Raw genomic sequence first — 18,968 nt, forward strand, 5'->3', positions numbered from 1 at the left:
TCCCCTGCTGATCCCTCTGCACAGTACTTTGAAGGTAAATGCCATGTTAAAGCATGTCTCTGAACCTGGCCTTATTTTCCCATGTTTTTGGATGTAAATGATCAACAGGGACAAATTGCCCATTGGAGTACAAGCTGTAAAGACTTCCTTCCTTTCCTCCTCAGGCTCATACCTCCCCGACGGCAGCGCAGTGGACCCCGACTACTACTTTTCCACCATCAGCTCCAGCTTCTCTGTCTCCCCTCTTTTCACTGGAAGCAGCTCTGGAGAGTTTCATGTGCCTCTGGATATGCTGCGACAACTCCTTCTCATGGTCAGCAGTAACCACAGTGGCTGAATAAATACATTTAAAAAAAGAAAAGTACACCACATGTATAAACACTCTCTCTTTGATAGGTTGAACAGTTTGTCTCGGAGTCATTTTTAAAGTCACTGGACGACACCCTGGCAGAACTTTGGAGGTATTACTCTGAAATCACTGCAGATGTTTTTCTATTATCTGTTTTTTGACACTTCTAGGTCGTTGACACATTTCTGTTTCTTCATTTGCAGTTGAGTCCTGGTCTTCATCTGTACTACAAGACCTTCAGTGATCCTCTGTATGTAGCCATATTTAAAATGCTGAGAGATACCCTGTACAATCTGAAAGGTAAGGAAGCCAAAATTTAGCCTTTAAAGCCAAAAATATTTCCACGATGGTACAAATAAATACCTATTTTCTGCATTCCCCCGCAGACCTGCAGACAGACTATGTGAAGGAGGTCCATGACTTTGTGCTGGAGCAGTTCAGCAGCAGCCAGTCGGAGCTGCAGAGGATCCTGCACGATGTCGAGTACCTCCAGAGTGAGCTGAGCCCGCTCAAACTGCGCTGTCAGGCCAACGCCGCCTGCGTGGACCTCATGGTGTGGGCTGTCACCGAGGAGCAGGGTGAGACTATGGTTCATGCAGACAGGAAGTAATCTGTCATCTCTAAAAAGTCATCTCTGCAAAGTTTCTCTCTTCTTTTTTCACCAGGAGCTGAGAACCTTTGCACCAAACTATCGAGAAGCTGCAGTCTAAGACGTCCAGTAAAGTCATCATCGCTCACATGCCCTCCTCATATGCTGCTTACAGGTAAGATACAGCAGTCATTTGTTTTTTTACTTTTGGGAATAAATTCGTCAATAAATCCATCTGTCTGTGTTTGTGTTCAGGGCTTGGGTCGTTTGTGCGAGCGCTTCCCTGTCGTTGCCCACTCCGTCACCATGTCACTGAGAGACTTTTTGGTGGTGCCCTCTCCTGTTTTGGTGAAGCTGTATAAATACCACAGCCAGTACACTCCAGGTAACAACACCTCCATCACTGAACAGCAAGGTTGTTTTTCCAGTTCTGTATTTTCTTACAAAGTGATCCTTTTCCCAAGGGAGTGGAGAGATAAAGATCCACGTGACCAATGAGCATTCCCAGTCAACCCTCAGCACCCATTCTAGTAAGAAGAGCCAGCCCTCGATGTACGCAGCTGCGGGACATCTCCATAGACAACATCTGCAGGTGAACACTCTTGAACAACATATGCACACACACTTGTATGAGCAGCCTTTACTTTCCAACCTCTCCCTCTGTCCTCAGGTGTCTGAAAGCTGGACTGACGATGGATAACGTCATTGTGGAAGCTTTTCTCGCCAGTCTGTCCAACCGTCTCTACATCTATCAGGAAAACGACAAGTAAGTCAAACGTCCTGTTACACCGACTTTGATGCTTCTTCATTTGAGAGGGTGTTAACACTCCCTCTCCTCTCCAGGGATGCCCACTTGATCCCTGACCACACCATCAGGGCTCTGGGTCACATTGCCGTGGCCTTACGGGACACCCCCGGGTAATGGAGCCCATCCTACAGATCCTACAGCAGAAGTTCTGTCAGCCCCCTCCCAGCTCGATGTCCTCATCATAGACCAGCTTGGCTGCATGGTCATCACAGGCAATGTAAGTGTTTTTATCTCTGACTTCTGCCAATGTAATCCCTATTTTTAGAACTATCTTAACTTCTTTCTTTCACCTTAGCAATACATCTACCAGGAGGTGTGGAATTTGTTCCAGCAGATCAGCGTCAAGGCCAGTTCTATGGTCTACTCAACCAAAGACTACAAAGACCACGGATACAGGTGACTACCACCTTTATGTTGGACAAGCGTCATTCAGAGTTTGTCCTGAACATTCAGTAAATGAATGTTCCCTCCTCTCTGTGCAGACACTGTTCCTTGGCTGTGATAAACGCTCTGGGTAACATAGCAGCGAACCTTCAGGCCGAGCAGATGGTCGACGAGCTGCTGGTCAACCTGCTGGAGCTTTTTGTTCAACTGGGCTTAGAAGGGAAGAGAGCCAGTGAGAGGGCCTCAGACAAAGGTCCAGCTCTGAAGGTATGGCACACACACACACACACACTCTTGATTTCTTTTCTACATTTAGAAAAAACTGTCTGAATGTGTCATTAGAGCTCTAATTCAGTCCTGCTTCACTCCTCTGTTTCTCCAGGCATCGAGCAGTGCTGGAAACCTCGGTGTCCTAATTCCAGTTATTGCAGTAGTAAGTGGTTTGGATATTTACAACATTTTCTGCTTCTTTCCCTTCATTAGTAGCCAGATATAATCAGTTTAACATGTCATAAATTTGACTGCAACAAAACTGAAAATTTGCTTAGAATTCATCAAACACGATGATGCCCTGCCAGTAGATCCTGTTCAATGCTGTTCAGGTTTTATCTTTTGTGGCTCAATAACTCTTTTGTTCTGCCTTGTGTTAGCTGACTAAGAGGTTGCCACCAATTAAGGAAGCAAAGCCACGTCTGCAGAAGCTCTTCAGGGACTTCTGGCCTCTACTCTGTCGTCATGGGATTTGCAGTGGAGGGTTCAGGTAGAAAAAAGCTCACTCACTGATATTTTGACCCCTGCATCCACAGGAACATTAAATGAACTCCTCGTGATTTGCTCCTGTTGAACTCCTCAGGTCTGTGGCCAGAGGAATGGTACGAAGGAGTTTTGTGAGATTGCGACCAAATCACCGCTGCTCACGTTTCCCAGTGGAGAACCTTTACGTTCGGAGCTGCAGTACAACTCTGCACTGAAGAATGACACTGTCACCCCGGTATGAGGACACACTCACATGTATGTTCACACACACACATATGGTACGCCTTCCAACACTAATTAATTGTTGAACTTTAGGCGGAGCTGAATGATCTGCGAAGTACTATCATCAACCTGCTGGACCCTCCTCCTGAGGTGGCTGCACTCATCAACAAATTGGACTTTGCCATGTCCACATATTTGCTGTCTGTGTACAGATTGGAGTACATGAGGTAAGATAACATGTCTACATAGAAACAAAGCTCAGAGACTGTGCCTTTAACAAACATCATCTTAGCTGCTTAACCATGTTCAGTGATTCTAAGTGTAACTTTTATTCTCTCATTAGGATGCTGCGTTCTCTGGACTCTGATCGTTTTCAGGTCATGTTTCGATACTTTGAAGACAGAGCGATACAGAAGGATAAATCTGGTGAGCAGGAGCAAAAAAGACTTTCTAAAAACCTCATGCTGTTATGTTTGGATTATATGGATTCATATTAAATAAATTCCTTCCAGCATGATGCAGTGTGTGATTGCTGTTAGCGACAAGGTTTTTGAGGTCTTCCTGCAGATGATGGCTGAAAAAGTAAGCGAGATGTTTTCACTTAAGAAGGACTCACGTCCCATTTAGAGCGTATTTCTGACCCTGTGTTTCATTACACTGTGTTATCTTCATAAAAATGTCTCTTTTTCAGGCAAAAACCAAAGCCCACCGAGGAGGAGCTGGAACGGCACGCTCAGTTCCTCCTGGTCAACTTCAACCACATCCACAAGAGGATCCGCCAGAGTGGCTGACAAATATTTGTCCGGCCTGGCTGAAACGTGAGAGTGCACAGAGACTTAGACTCATGAAGTCAGAATACCACACCGACTCCTGTTTAAAATGCAGGTTCACACCCAGCAGTGTCAACAGCATCTTCTCTCTCCTCAGTTTCCCCCACTTGTTATGGAGCGGCCGAGTGCTGAGGACCATGTTAGACATCCTGGCAGACGCTTTCCCTCTCACTCAGTGCAGTAAGACAGAATCCCATTATCCATCACTGCAACATCCTCCTGTCTTTATTCTTGTGATGATTGATGTGTGTACCATGATATTAATAGATGTTCACGCTGCATTGCAGGATATTCATAAAGATCAACCTTATTATGACATCCCAGACACGCCGTACAGAATCCACTGTCCCAGATACATATGAAGCCAGAGAGGTAATGTTCTACTGAACGGAAGAAATAAAAGCCACAAATGTGAGAAAAGTATATTTTCAAACACACATATAAAATGTGTTGTATCTTTTAATTGTAGAGCATAGTGAAGGATTTTGCTGCTCGCTGTGGAGAGATCCTTAAAGAGGCCATGAAGTGGGCTCCGTCTGTGACCAAATCCCATCTACAGGTAACATTTACTTTGAGACACTTTGAGAAATACATAACCTTCACATGAAGAGCACAGATGATAAATAAAGTTTGCCTCGTTTTTCAGGAGTATCTGAACAAACATCAGAACTGGGTGTCGGGTCTCTCCCAGCACACAGGCCTGGCCATGGCCACAGAAAGCATCCTGCACTTTGCTGGTTACAACAGGCAGAGTACAACTCTGGGGGTGGGTCACAAACTGAGTTTGCTTTCATTTTGTAGTTGTAGAACCAGATCATTAAAGCCTGATAATCAGACTGAAAAACACAGGTTCAAGAACAATCTTTATTATTCTCTTTCACCTGTAGTCCACTCAGCTGACAGAGAGACCAGCCTGTGTGAAGAAGGACTACTCGAACTTCATGGCCTCCCTCAACCTCAGGAACAGATACGCTGGAGAGGTAAAACCATCTAATGATGCGAGTTATTATTATGGATCCAGCGACGCCGTGCTCTCTCTGTGAAGACAGTCATGGAAATTCTTCCACTGCTGTTTGGTTTCTGGGTTGTAGCCTCAGGCCTGACTCCTCTTTTGTCTCTTGGCTGCAGGTGTCAGGTATGATCCACTTTGCCCAGGCGGTTCGAGGACAGTCCGATCTGAGCCGGCTGATGATCAAACAGATGGGAGAGGCTTTGGACTCTGCTCAGCCTGAGGCCTTCACTGAGGCCATGTTCAAACTGGCTGCCTTGCTCATCAGCACCAAAGGTGTGACTTTGCTGTTGACACGTGATCAGGTCTCTCTTTAAAATGCTCTGAAATCGTTCTGACTGCTACGATCCTCTTTTTATGATCGGTCCCCAGAGTGTGATCCTCAGCTCCTGCACCACCTCTGCTGGTCTCCCCTCAAGATGTTCACCGAGCACGGCATGGAGACCGCTATCGCTTGCTGGGAGTGGTTGCTGGCAGCACGTGCTGGAGTGGAAGTACCGGTACGCAGATAAGGTTAATGTTTTTATTCTCTGTTTTTGCATTGTAAACATACTGTAAACGTCCCGTCTGGCTGCCCAGTTCATGCGAGAGATGGCGGGGGCGTGGCAGATGACCGTGGAGCTGAAGATGGGATTGTTCTCAGACGCTCAGGTGGAGGCTGATCCTCTGGCTGCATCAGAGGAAAGTCAGCCCATCCCCTGCCCTCCTGACGTTACCCTCACCACATATGGATCGAGGTCAGACAAAGGTCGCGCTGCTCGGGTTGTCATCACATCTTCCCGTCAGTCTTTCCTCCTTTTGCTAATTGCTTCTTTTTTCTGCCTCCTGTCCTCTAGTTTCTAGTCCAGAGGTTTGAGATTGCAAAGTATTCCAGCGCAGATCAAGTAGAAATCTTTGGCAGTTTACTTCAACGCTCACTGTCTCTCAACGTAGGCGGGGCTAAGAGTAGCCTCAACCGCCACGTAGCTGCTATTGGACCTCGTTTCAGGTACGTAAAGTAAAAAAAAGGATGCTATCTTTCTGTTGGAAGGAAACAATGAGCAGAATTTTAAGTAAAGAGTTTTTAGAGGAAGGTGTGTTTGTATTGATAATTCTGATTCTCAGGCTGCTGACTCTGGGTCTGGCTCTGCTCCACTCTGACGTCGTCACCAATGCGACTGTGAGGAATGTGCTCAGAGAGAAAATCTATTCCACAGCCTTTGATTACTTCAGGTATTTACACACACATCACTGCACGTGAATAAAACGTCAGAAAATACTGATGAAGGCTCCGTTTCCCACAGCAGAGGGTGATGTCTTCATGTTGCTTATTTTGTCCAGATGAAAGTTCAACATTTCTGCACTGTTAACTCTCCCTTTTCTGTCTCTCCAGCGTGTCTCCAAAGTTTCCCACCCAAGGCGACAAGCGTCTCCGCGAGGACATCAGCATCATCATCCGTTTCTACGCCAGCATCCTGTCCGACAAGAAGTACCTGGCAGCGTGCCACTTGGTCCCACCTGGTGAGCTTGGTACTACCCCAGCCCCGAGCACGCTCTCTGCCGGGATATTTGGATCGCTAATCGTGTCCAGCACTTCTCCGATATCTATCTTAAGTAAGCCTAAAGCGGTGGAGCTCGGACTGCACTGCAGCAGGGGCATGCTTTTACGCCTGTCAAATTTGACGCTTTTTATCCTCACCATGCTGCTGATAGATCCTGGTATCTATCTGTACTATCTATCTGGACCCAGATTATTTTTTCTCAGCTTTCTTCTTTTTCATTCTTATTTTCTCCCTCTTACACTTCCTGCCTTATCTCTAACTCTTTCTTCTAGTCTTCTAGTATCTTTTAGTTCCTTTCCTCTCCTACAATCAGTCTGTTTTTACCTTCTAAAATTTTGCAGCTGTGAGGAAAAGCGCAAATTTGGCAGCTGCGTTGAGATGCACGACTTCATCATGTCAGCCCACCTGTTTGCCCCTCTCCTCGACTGACCAATTTGGAATCAAAAGAAGAAACTACAAGTGAAAAATGTTTTTTCTTCCATCCCAGAAAATCCTCTCCTCTTCATTCCCGACGATCCCAAGAAAAGACATGGTCTCATTCTCATACACATCGAACTGCTTCAGGTAGACGAGTCCTCTAACCGCAGATCCTGGATCAGATTAATCGACTCCTTGTCCCCCCACGCGCATTAACAAGATAAAATAATATCTGACCCAGTATCAGTGGTTCAAGGCAACTTCTACCTACATGTAAATCCCCGCTGGATTTCCCTGCAACTGCATGATCATCACAACAGCAGAGGACTAACTGATACAGCTCATCTCGCTCCTCAGAAACTCCCCCATCATCGATCATATTATTGATGTTTTTCCACTGTTTACAAATCATAATATCGATTAAGAATAAGATTATCTGTGTGAGAAAGTCAAACTTGTGATTTCGCTTGTTCAGATTTACAATATGAAAAAGTTGTGCAAGTTGGTGTGTGGGCAGTGCTGAGTTTATTTGTGTGTGAACAGATAATCAGGACCCGTCCTTGAACAGCCTGTCAGTGATGAACGCTGCTGACCTCAGGAGCAACATAGACTCCAGCTCTCGCTCCCAGCAGAGCGGCCAGGGATGGATCAACACCTACCCGCTGTCCAGTGGCATGTCCACCACGTCCAAGAAATCAGGTACAGAGGTGGTACTACTGCATGAAGTCTGGCTGCAACACATACTCTATTATAAGTCTGAGATCTGTCTTCATCTTGAAAAAGTTAATATATCTTTTGTTTAAAATGCTATGGAGATAGTACAATGGTTTTAACTTCCTGTACCTCTTCATCCAGGCACGTCCAAGAAGAGTAACAGAGGGACGCAGCTTCACAAATACTACATGAAGCGCAGGACTCTGTTGCTGGCCTTGCTGGTGAGTCATTTTCCGGTTTCGTCTCCTCTCAGGATGCCTGCTCATCATCAGCCATTCTTCATGCTCTCTTCTCTTCCTCTTTGCCTCTTTCTCTCTCTGCGTCACGCTGTCTCTCCAGGCCAGTGAGATCGAGCGGCTGACGACGTGGTACAACCCCCTCTCCACGCAGGAACTGGCCATCGCCACAGAGCAGTCAGTGGAGACCAGCATCGCCAACTGGAGGTCCAAGTACATCAGTCTCACCGAGAAACAGTGGAAGGACAACGTTAACCTGGCCTGGAGTATCGCACCTTACCTGGCTATGCAGCTACCAACAAGGTTGTCGCTCCCTCTCTGTTTCTGGTCTAAGATAAATTAGCATCTTCAGAACTTGATATTAGAGGTTGAATCTTTGTGTTATTACAAATGTTAGTTTTAACATTTTCCAGGTTCAAGAATGACGCCATTGTTGCTGAGGTGACCAGGCTGGTGAGACTGGACCCTGGAGCAGTCAGTGACGTACCTGAGGCCGTCAAGGTGAAGACCACCTAGTCCAATAAGGCTCAGGTGTTATATGTTGGAAATATGATTGAATAACGTTTGGTTTCTCTGTTTTTCCAGTTCCTGGTGACGTGGCACACTATCGATGCTGACTCTCCTGAACTGAGCCACATCCTGTGTTGGGCTCCGGCAGACCCGCCCACCGGTCTGTCCTACTTCAGCAGCATGTACCCTCCTCACCCTCTCACTGCTCAGTATGGGGTGAAGGTGCTGCGCTCCTTTCCTCCTGTAAGACACACACTCGTGGATTTTTGCAGCGTGGCATCGGCTCAGCGGGATTCATTTGTTTTTGTCTCTTATTAATACGTTTGTTCTCTTCTTAGGATGCCATCCTGTTCTACATTCCTCAGATTGTACAAGCTCTCAGATACGATAAGGTAAACAATGGTTTCATCGTCATTTACCAAATCAAAATGTGAAAGTAAGGAGCAGCATTAACGGACTCTGAGTGTCTGTCCTGCTCAGATGGGTTACGTGAGAGAGTACATCCTGTGGGCGGCACAGAAGTCTCAGCTTCTTGCCCACCAGTTCATCTGGAACATGAAGACCAACATTTTCATGGATGAGGAGGGACACCACAAAGACCGTGAGTAGAGCCTGGACGTTAGAGTGAGCTCCAAGGCTCCGACTGCGAGTGAAACTAGCTAATGTACCAGCTATATTTATCTATTCCCTTGTGAAATTAGATTGTTCTGCCTGATGGGAAAAGCCTAATTAAATCATATAAACTCGTTAATGTGTCCGTGTAGCTGATATCGGGGAGCTGTTGGAGCAGATGGTCGAGGAGATCACAGGTTCTCTGTCGGGTCCGGCCAAAGACTTCTACCAGAGAGAGTTTGACTTCTTCAACAAGATCACCAACGTGTCCGCCATTATCAAGTAAATTCATTAGAGTGGACTTTACATATCATTAGCATCTCTCTAAAGGAGGTGTTTCTGCTGGGATGTAAACCCTTTTTATTTTTTTCAGGCCGGTTCCAAAGGGAGAGGAGAGAAAAAGAGCCTGTCTCAAAGCACTGTCCGACATCAAAGTCCAACCAGGTAACACACTACTACATACTAAAGCATCAGTAGACATCTCTACGAATAAAAAAGGCAGCAACTTATTTAAGTTTAAATATGTGAATATTTTCAGTTATGAAACATTTGTCTCGTGTTTTTCAGGCTGTTACCTGCCGAGTAACCCTGAAGCTATAGTGCTGGACATTGACTACAAATCTGGAACACCCATGCAGAGGTAAAGACAGATGTTAACTCATGCTTCATGTTGGGGTTTTTGGTGGTGCTAGTTCTCAGGACCAGTATCTGTTCAGAGCCTGTGTCCTCTGACTCATGGGAGTTTGTTTTCTGTCGTCGCAGTGCTGCCAAGGCGCCCTATCTGGCCAAGTTTAAGGTGAAACGTTGTGGGGTCAGTGAGCTGGAGAGGGAGGGTCTCCGCTGCCCCTCAGACTCTCTGGAGGATGGAGAGGACAATCCAGACGGATCGCGCAGGGTCTGCTGGCAGGCGGCCATCTTCAAAGTGGGAGATGACTGCAGACAGGTGCCTCGTTTTTCTATGCCTCTCATTTACCAGGTGGTGTCAGGGCAGGAAACTCTGACAACATCTCTGTGTTTCCCTCTGTAGGACATGCTCGCTCTGCAGATCATTGGGCTTTTTAAGAACATCTTCCAGCTGGTGGGCCTGGATCTGTTCGTCTTCCCGTACAGAGTGGTCGCCACTGCACCAGGGGTGAGACTTTATATCCCATTACTCCCTCTAAATCCATCTCTGCTGTCAGGTTACATGATTTTCACTCACAGCCTGGAACTTGTTGGTAGTTTCTTAATAGTTCTGGTTACATTTTACTGTCAAAAAATACCCAGAATACCAAGGTCTGCAATACAGAGTTTAGGTCTTAATGTAAATGTCCCTCTGAAGTGGTTAAATGATGGGAACATGTTTAAAACTCGTCTGTCTTCTTATCCTCAGTGTGGCGTGATCGAGTGCATCCCAGACTGTAAGTCTCGAGACCAGCTTGGCCGACAGACGGACTTCGGGATGTACGACTACTTCCGCAACCAGTACGGCGACGAATCCACCCTCGCCTTCCAGAAGGTGCAGAGAATATAACCTGTGGCCTCACTATGAATCTTCTGCCAGGGATGTAGTAGCGCAGTATTTCAGTCCTTCATTTCCTCTTCTCCTTTCTACAGGCTCGGTATAACTTCATCCGCAGTATGGCTGCCTACAGCCTCCTGCTGTTCCTGCTGCAGATCAAAGACAGACACAACGGCAACATCATGCTGGACAGCAAGGGCCACCTCATCCACATCGGTACAGAGAAGTGTAGTTAGGCTGTCTGTCTGTGGTTTGGATGCTGCTGTTTGTGTTTATGCCGACCTTGTTCTCTCCAGACTTTGGCTTCATGTTTGAGAGCTCTCCTGGAGGGAACCTGGGCTGGGAGCCGGACATCAAGCTGACAGACGAGATGGTGATGATCATGGGAGGAAAGATGGAGGCCACTCCTTTCAAATGGTTCATGGAGATGTGTGTCAGAGGATATCTGGCTGTACGGTAAGAAACTGCAAAAATTAAAGGTCTGTAGTTGGTTTTGACTGTTTTAAGATTTCTGTTGGAACATGTTGAGTTTTGAGGATTAAAGTCAAAGTCATTTTTGTTGATGTTTTGCCTCCTCTCTGAACGCACAGACCCTACATGGATGCAGTGGTCTCTCTGGTGACCCTCATGCTGGACACTGGACTGCCTTGCTTCAGAGGACAAACCATTAAACTCCTCAAGTAAGTCCAACAGTACAATGTGTGTGTGTGTGTGTGTGTGTGTGTGTGTGTGAAAAGTGGGATTTTTTCATCCTTATCAAACAGCTGAAGGCGAAATAACAGGAACGGGAAGTGAGGAGGGATATGTCGTGGAAAAAGGGTGGTGTCACTTTAACACTAAGTAACTGCAGAATACGAGTGAGTTAAACCTGTGACTCCCACATGAAGAACCTGTGCTACAGCCTGCCAGCAGGAGGCGCCTACAGCACAGCTCTATGCACAGTGAAGCTCTGTGTGTAACAGCAGCCGTGAAGCTGTTAGATTTCATTCTTAGTGGTATTTAACAGCTCGGAAATAGTCTTAAATTGAACTTGAAGCTGCTGCACCTGTGATCACGCTTTAAATATGAATGTGTATGTTTTTTTGTTTCCATCAGAGGACGATTTAATCCACAAATGAGTGAGAAAGAAGCAGCGGCCTTCATGATCAAAGTCATCCAGAGCTGTTTCCTGAGCAGCAGGTGAGAGAAATGACATTTATCAACATCATGCAAAATGATATGAAAACATTTATGAGCTATAATGTTGCTGTGAAGTACATGTTGGATCATCAGCTAAAGATTTTACGTGAACGTGTTTTCAACAGGAGCAAAACGTACGACATGCTGCAGTATTACCAGAACCAAATTCCTTACTGAGGATCTTCCACCGGACTCCTACTGTACGTCCAACACTAACGTCCCTACACAAGCAATGCAAAACCTCCTTGTGGATGATTTGAACACGGTGGTGGTGGTGGATGCACCTTGCAGACAGCCCAGGCTGATCTGTATACACACAGACAATAATGTGGCACTTTGATTTTACTGTAAATCAGATTTTATATCAAACACCTGAGTTTTAAAGCAGTTCTTGATTTAACTTGAGAGTAAAGGACGATGTTTGACTTTAACCAAAAGAGGTATTGGAATCACCCTTTAAGTATTTTCTTCTTGATGCTGTTATTTGTTACTCAAACATTAACTAAACTATCACATTAGAGGAAGATGGCCATAACAGGAGCCATATAATCATTGTTATCGTTCTGTTACTATGCTGTTATCCACTTTTATGCACTTTATAGATCACAGTATTTCCTTGGCGTCACCTGCCTATGATCAAGAGCTTAAACAGAGATTAAAAGTTAAAATTGTGCAGTTTAAAATCAACTAATAAATTACATTTCAGTCCTTTTGATTTAGTAGAACACAAGCCAGTGTCAGATAGATCAGAAATTTAATGCAGGAACCAATCAGCGTTTAATCTAGCAGTAGTCTTTAGAGATGTAAAGGTATTTAGAGAATCCGAGTTAATCATGCTGTAGTCTTTACTGTAGAATATTTACTGTAGAACCACATCGAGATCTGAGCTGTTTTCCTGTGATTTCCATGGAACTTGTAGAATTACATGTGAGGAACATATTTATCAGAAGATTTTAAAAAACTTTTAACTGTGCTACTTTGATGCTTATCCTCAAAGTCGGTCATGTTACACCTCAGCTGTCAGCGTTTAGGTCAGACCTGTTAAACAGAGGTTAATATTTTACCGCTGCAGGAACTTGGTGACCCAGAACATGAACTTTAGGAACCAGTCAGGCTTTGATGCTGCAGGTCCTGTCCTCATGTTTCCACTGTGTTTTACAAACTGAAATGTTTTGCGACAGCAGGAAAAATGCTGTTCTGTTTATACAGTGTACAACACAGCTCCCTCTGAAGACACTAAAGGCTTTATAATACAACTTTTTAAATCTTTTAATTTGACTTTAAATGAATCTTTTCCTCTGAATGGATCATATTTCATCGTCTCACTGGTTCTGTTCACTGATTGAATGCAGGGCTGTTTCCACTCTGAGCTCTGCTTTAACAGTCGTGTTGTAAGCACAAGCATCTGAATTCCTTCCCACGCGTATCTGGAACTTGTGTTTTAGTGTAACACCTCCTGAGCAGCGCTGAATTTAATCTCCAGAGCAATAAAATCGATGAAATAAAAGCAGAACCTGTGACGGTGGCTGCAGGTGATGTTACAGGTCGTTAAGTTCCTGCAGTGGAAAAGTCAGATCAGATACAGAGTCAGGGTAGACCAGCTCTACATCACAGCCCGCATGTCTCAAATACACAGTGAGATGTCCAGTATTTTTGTCCCGTGTCAGAATACAGGTGTTCTACATGTATGCAGACCCTTTACAGTGTGTGTAACCCTGTGTGGAAACATTCCTCTCTGAGTGTGTGCGTTATATCAGACCTTCATCTTTCTGTTACCGAAGCAGATGGTGATGATTGCACCTAAAAAGCCATGGTAGAAACACAGCTGTAGTAATACTTGACAAGAAAAACAACCTAACTTTATGCAATATATTCCTGTATATTGATTCTGTGTTTGTGTGTTGTGTTTGACAAATGAAACTGCTCTAATTCCCTCCATCCTGATCCCTGTGTGAGAAGTGTTTTATGTTGCAGCTGTCCTTACATACCCGAGGGGTGAACCTGAAGTATTTAAATACACACACGTACATTGTTTAATGGCTTACACAGCGATTGCGATCAGTTCTTGATGAAGCCATTTTTAATGCAGTTGACTTTACTGAGTTGCTGTTATTTTAAATATGTTAGTCATCCCTTATGTCCTCTGTTACCTGTGAACCACAAGTGTTGGTCAGTATGTAATATACAGTTTACCGTGTGTGTGTGTGTGTGTGTGTGTGTGTGTGGTTTTTGTTTGTATTTGCTCAGTTTGTGGCGACATCATTGCCGTGTTCAGATGAAGCTCACATCTGTTATTCTGACTGTGTGTGAAAACTCCAGATTAAATGTGTGTACATTTCATCAGTTTCAGGCTGCTTATGTGTTTTTTCTCTTTATGCCTCCATGTTGGTGACAGTCGTGGTTGAAGGCAGTAAGTTTTCAGGCTGTCGAAATTCTCAATATTTGGAACAAACATTCACTTGGACTCAAGAATGAACTGTGCGAAATGTGACTCACTATTACAAAGTGATACGAGATATGGGATGGGCCAGGGCTAGCTGGTTAGCATGCTAACTTCAGTGCTTTCCACAGCTGGACACAGCTCTTGGCGAATAAAGGAATTAAGTTTGATGCTGAATTTACAGCGTTTCTTCTAGACTGGTAAGTAAACAGCTGTGAATGCTAATGTTAGCTATTTAGCAATAGCAAAAACTTAACATAATTTGGCAGAAAGTGGTAAGAAAAAAATTAAACATCCCTTAATACAAATGAATGCCAAATGTGTATATTAATTTTGTTTGATGACAGGCTCAGTTGTAAATAAAGTGAGTATAAGTGATTGACAATGTGCAGGAGTTCTTGGTTCTTTCACTTTTTTTATTCACATTTGTTAATATAATTAATTAATTATTGTTTAATTTTGCCTTAATATGCAACTGCATATTAATATAATTTATATGCGGTTTCAAGAACTTTGTCACCAACAGGAACATAAAATCCAGGAGACAATCAGTTCTAATCCTTCATATTTTAATTTTGTTATTTGTAGTATTCAAACCAAGAGAGATTCTCGTGTTTCTTCAAGAAGCTGATACAAATCTTAAAATGCGGTCATGTGATTTACAGTTACAGGAGAGGGAGGAGCACCTCTGCTCAGGTAAACCAGGTCCTTTAAATACAGCGAGGGGACGAAGTTTTCAGTCAGATCAGACTGTGTTACAGTCGACAGCAGGAGGAGGAAGACGAGGTGAGTACTATCCAAATCTCTGACTCTGTTTTTGTGAGGGGTGTTACAGAAAATAAGATTCTATCTGTGGTGGATTATCAAAAGGTCTATTTTAAAGAATTTAGAAGAATTAAAAGCAGTAATTCAAGAAGAATGGGACAAGATTACCCCTCAACAGTGTGAAAGGCTCGTGGGGAACATGCCAGCCAGGATTAGAGCTCTACTGCGTGCTAATGGCAGGACTACTAAATATTAATTTGATGGTTTATTTTATTTTCATTGCTCCCCTTAAATTCCTAAATTTTTCAGCTTAGGAGCACAGGGAGAAAAGTAGATATCAAGCCCTGAGAATATCCGGTGATTTCTAATTTAACACACAGCTCACAAGTTTGAATTGTATTAGGTGAATCTATGCATCCATTAATGCAGAGTTTCGTAAAGATTTGAACCCACAAAATTTGCATTTTGTGATTCCTGATCATTAAACAGTGCCGCTGTGTGAAATTGTTGCGTTCCACCTGTCAATCAGTTTGGATTAGCATCAAGTTTTAAACCTGTTTTGAATGTTGATAGTGGGACAGTTTTGTTTACATTTGAATCACAGAATTTTGAATGTAAATGATTCCAAAAATGGAATGGAATGTTCAAAATCAAAGGCAGCAATGTATCATTCATTGGTGATGTAATAAACATATGAACGGAATTCGGTGATGTCATCAGACTTCTTTAACTAGGCACTCTAGTCAGAAGAGTGAATCAGAATTCAAATCTTACAGAACCACGGTGAGGAAAAGAACAACCGACACGCAGACCACTGATTTCAGAGGAACTTTTAGAGAAACAGCATTTTTCAGGAACAACCTAAGCCCTGATTTTTCTAAGAATGGCGAACTCTACTCAAAACAGGACGGTGCCTACCGCGCCAACATACTTCGAATACTGGAGGATGCACAACTCACTCAAAAGACTAATTGGTCATCTTCGAAAACAGTTGAGCATGGAATACAACTGGAGAGTACGGGTCAGCCAAGAGTTGGAGGACACAAAACAACAACTGTCCAACCAAGAACGCCTTAAGGAACTGTTTATTAGTAAAGAAAAAGAAGCCAAAAAAGAGCTTGAGAGACTGTGGAACTATAGTGACAAAGATAAGATCACAGCTCTCCAGGACGAGCTAAAGCTCGCCGCTGAGCTGAAAACGGAAAAAGAGAACCACGAAGTTCTCCAGAAACAACTTAAGCTCAGCCTGGAAAAGCTCGCCGCTGAGCTGAAAACAGAGAAAGAGAACCACGAACTTCTCCAGAACCAACTTAAGCTTGACAAGGAAAAGCTCGCTGCTGAGCTGAAAACAGAGAAAGAGAACCACGAGGTTCTCCAGAACCAACTTAAGCTTGGCAAGGAAAAGCTCACCACTGAGCTGAAAACAGAAAAAGAGAACCACGAAGTTGTCCAGAACCAACTTAAGCTCAGCCTGGAAAAGCTCGCCGCTGAGCTGAAAACAGAGAAAGAGAACCACGAACTTCTCCAGAACCAACTTAAGCTTGACAAGGAAAAGCTCGCTGCTGAGCTGAAAACAGAGCAAGAGAACCACGAGGTTCTCCAGAACCAACTTAAGCTCTGCAAGGAAAAGCTCGCCACTGAGCTGAAAACAGAGAAAGAGAACCACGAACTTCTCCAGAACCAACTTAAGCTCTGCAAGGAAAAGCTCGCCACTGAGCTGAAAACAGAGAAAGAGAACCACGAACTTCTCCAGAACCAATTTAAGCTTGACAAGGAAAAGCTCGCTGCTGAGCTGAAAACAGAGAAAGAGAACCACGAGGTTCTCCAGAACCAACTTAAGCTTGGCAAGGAAAAGCTCACCACTGAGCTGAAAACAGAAAAAGAGAACCACGAAGTTGTCCAGAACCAACTTAAGCTCAGCCTGGAAAAGCTCGCCACTGAGCTGAAAACAGAGAAAGAGAACCACGAACTTCTCCAGAACCAACTTAAGCTCAGCAAGGAAAAGCTCGCCGCTGAGCTGAAAACAGAGAAAGAGAACCACGAGGTTCTCCAGAAACAACTTAAGCTCAGCCAGGAAATGCTCACCGCTGAGCTGAAAACAGAGAAAGAGAACCACGAAGTTGTCCAGAACCAACTTAAGCTCAGCCTGGAAAAGCTCGCCGCTGAGCTGAAAACAGAGAAAGAGAACCACGAACTTCTCCAGAACCAACTTAAGCTTGACAAGGAAAAGCTCGCTGCTGAGCTGAAAACAGAGAAAGAGAACCACGAGGTTCTCCAGAACCAACTTAAGCTTGGCAAGGAAAAGCTCACCACTGAGCTGAAAACAGAAAAAGAGAACCACGAACTTCTCCAGAACCAACTTAAGCTCAGCAAGGAAAAGCTCGCCGCTGAGCTGAAAACAGAGAAAGAGAACCACGAACTTCTCCAGAACCAACTTAAGCTCAGCAAGGAAAAGCTCGCCGCTGAGCTGAAAACAGAGAAAGAGAACCACGAACTTCTCCAGAAACAACTTAAGCTCAGCCAGGAAATGCTCACCGCTGAGCTGAAAACAGAGAAAGAGAACCACGAAGTTGTCCAGAACCAACTTAAGCTCAGCCTGGAAAAGCTCGCCGCTGAGCTGAAAACAGAGAAAGAGAACCACGAACTTCTCCAGAACCAACTTAAGCTCGGCCAGGAAAAGCTTGCAGCTGAGCTGAAAACAGAGAAAGAGAACCACGAACTTCTCCAGAACCAACTTAAGCTCAGCCAAGAAAAGCTCGCCGCTGAGCTGAAAACAGAGAAAGAGAACCACGAAGTTGTCCAGACCCACCTTAAGCTCAGCCTGGAAAAGCTCGCCGCTGAGCTGAAAACAGAGAAGGAGAACCATGAGGTTGTCCAGAACCAACTTAAGCTCAGCCTGGAAAAGCTCGCCGCTGAGCTCAAAACAGAGAAAGAGAAGGTGGAGGAAGAGCAGGAGCAGCCTGTGGAACATGAGAATGACCTACCCCAAGCAGAAGAGACTGAAACAGCCCCCAGGAAATCAACCTTTAAGAGATTCCGCCACTTCCTGGGCTTGCGGAAACCTCAAAGGTGGAAGAGGCCAGCGGTGCCTGCATCCACCAGCAGCGAATGAGCTGCCTCCCCCTCCATCACCCACTGTAAGGAAATTGATTTTATTCATGGCAGACATGAGGCCCGGCCAAGGCAGATGGCCCCACCATGAGCCCGGTTCTGCTCAAGGAATTTTTCCTTGCCGCCGACGCCAAGTTGCATGCTCGTGGTGGACTCTTGGGTCTAATTTAACATTGCCAGAAATGCGCAGGTGTTCACTGGCGGTTCACCTGTTATTTTCCAGGCAAAAAGTCTGCTGTGAAAACAATTAATTGAATTACATCTCCTTCAGGGGTGAACAGAGGGATCGCAAAAACAACAAAGCAAAACAAAACAAAAAACACACAAATATAAAAAAAAACAAAAAAAACAAAACAAAAAAAAAATAAAAAACAAAAACTAAATTTTCTTGCATCTATCTGTTGTTCTTACTTTACACACTTTGTTTCATTTCACTTAATAGATGTAAATGTATATGATTTCCTTTGTTTAAAAAAACAAAACAAAAACAAACACAAGCAAACAAAACCACTCTAAACTAGGGTTCCACATTGTACCGGTTTCACTTGCATTTTCAACCAAAATCAAATGTGTGCCAGCTGTAAAATGTATTTAGGTTAATAAGGCAACAACAATGATGAGGTGGTGGAAAAGTTTTCTCTGGAATTGCCTGAAAAAAAAAAATTAAACAAGTTAATTAATTGTCAAAATAGTTGATCAGATAATCAGTTAATCAACATTGCAGCGCTATTTTCAAGCACGTCATGTAGCTGATGTTAGCCTTAGCAGCTAGTTAGTAACTGCAATTGAGTCATTGCTGCAAGAATTTGAATCTGCGCCTGTTGCCGTTCAGAAATGGAAAGCTTTACCGGTCTAATGGTAACTACAGGTGTAATGTATTCGCTCAGTCATAGAAACCATCCAAAGGTCTGCTCAGTTTCAGAAAATTATAATTGCACAGAAACAGATTGTCAGCCACTGTTTTCTGTTTAAGGAAGTCATTTTTCTTCTGTGAC

The 18,968-nt window shown here is 44.2% G+C and overlaps 1 protein-coding gene and 1 pseudogene across 1 annotated transcript; both read left to right on the forward strand.

The window, feature by feature from the left end:
• Window positions 1-3: 3 nt before the first annotated feature.
• Window positions 4-14,000, forward strand: LOC108889095 (phosphatidylinositol 4-kinase alpha-like; annotated as a pseudogene).
• A 644-nt stretch (window positions 14,001-14,644) lies between these two features.
• Window positions 14,645-18,525, forward strand: LOC108889096 (synaptonemal complex protein 1). Its single transcript, XM_051067331.1, has one exon. It carries the CDS (start codon window positions 15,746-15,748, stop codon window positions 17,972-17,974), a length of 2,229 nt encoding a protein of 742 aa, XP_050923288.1. The 5' UTR covers window positions 14,645-15,745; the 3' UTR covers window positions 17,975-18,525.
• The last annotated feature ends 443 nt before the right edge of the window (window positions 18,526-18,968 follow it).

The sequence above is a fragment of the Lates calcarifer genome, unplaced genomic scaffold (genome assembly GCF_001640805.2).
Source record: "Lates calcarifer isolate ASB-BC8 unplaced genomic scaffold, TLL_Latcal_v3 _unitig_1456_quiver_1943, whole genome shotgun sequence".
Classification (NCBI taxonomy): Eukaryota; Metazoa; Chordata; class Actinopteri; family Centropomidae; genus Lates; species Lates calcarifer.

What these genes read in the sequence shown, in the direction of transcription:
- LOC108889096 (XM_051067331.1), top strand. Translation starts at nt 15,746, where the DNA reads ATGGCGAACTCTACTCAAAACAGGACGGTGCCTACCGCGCCAACATAC.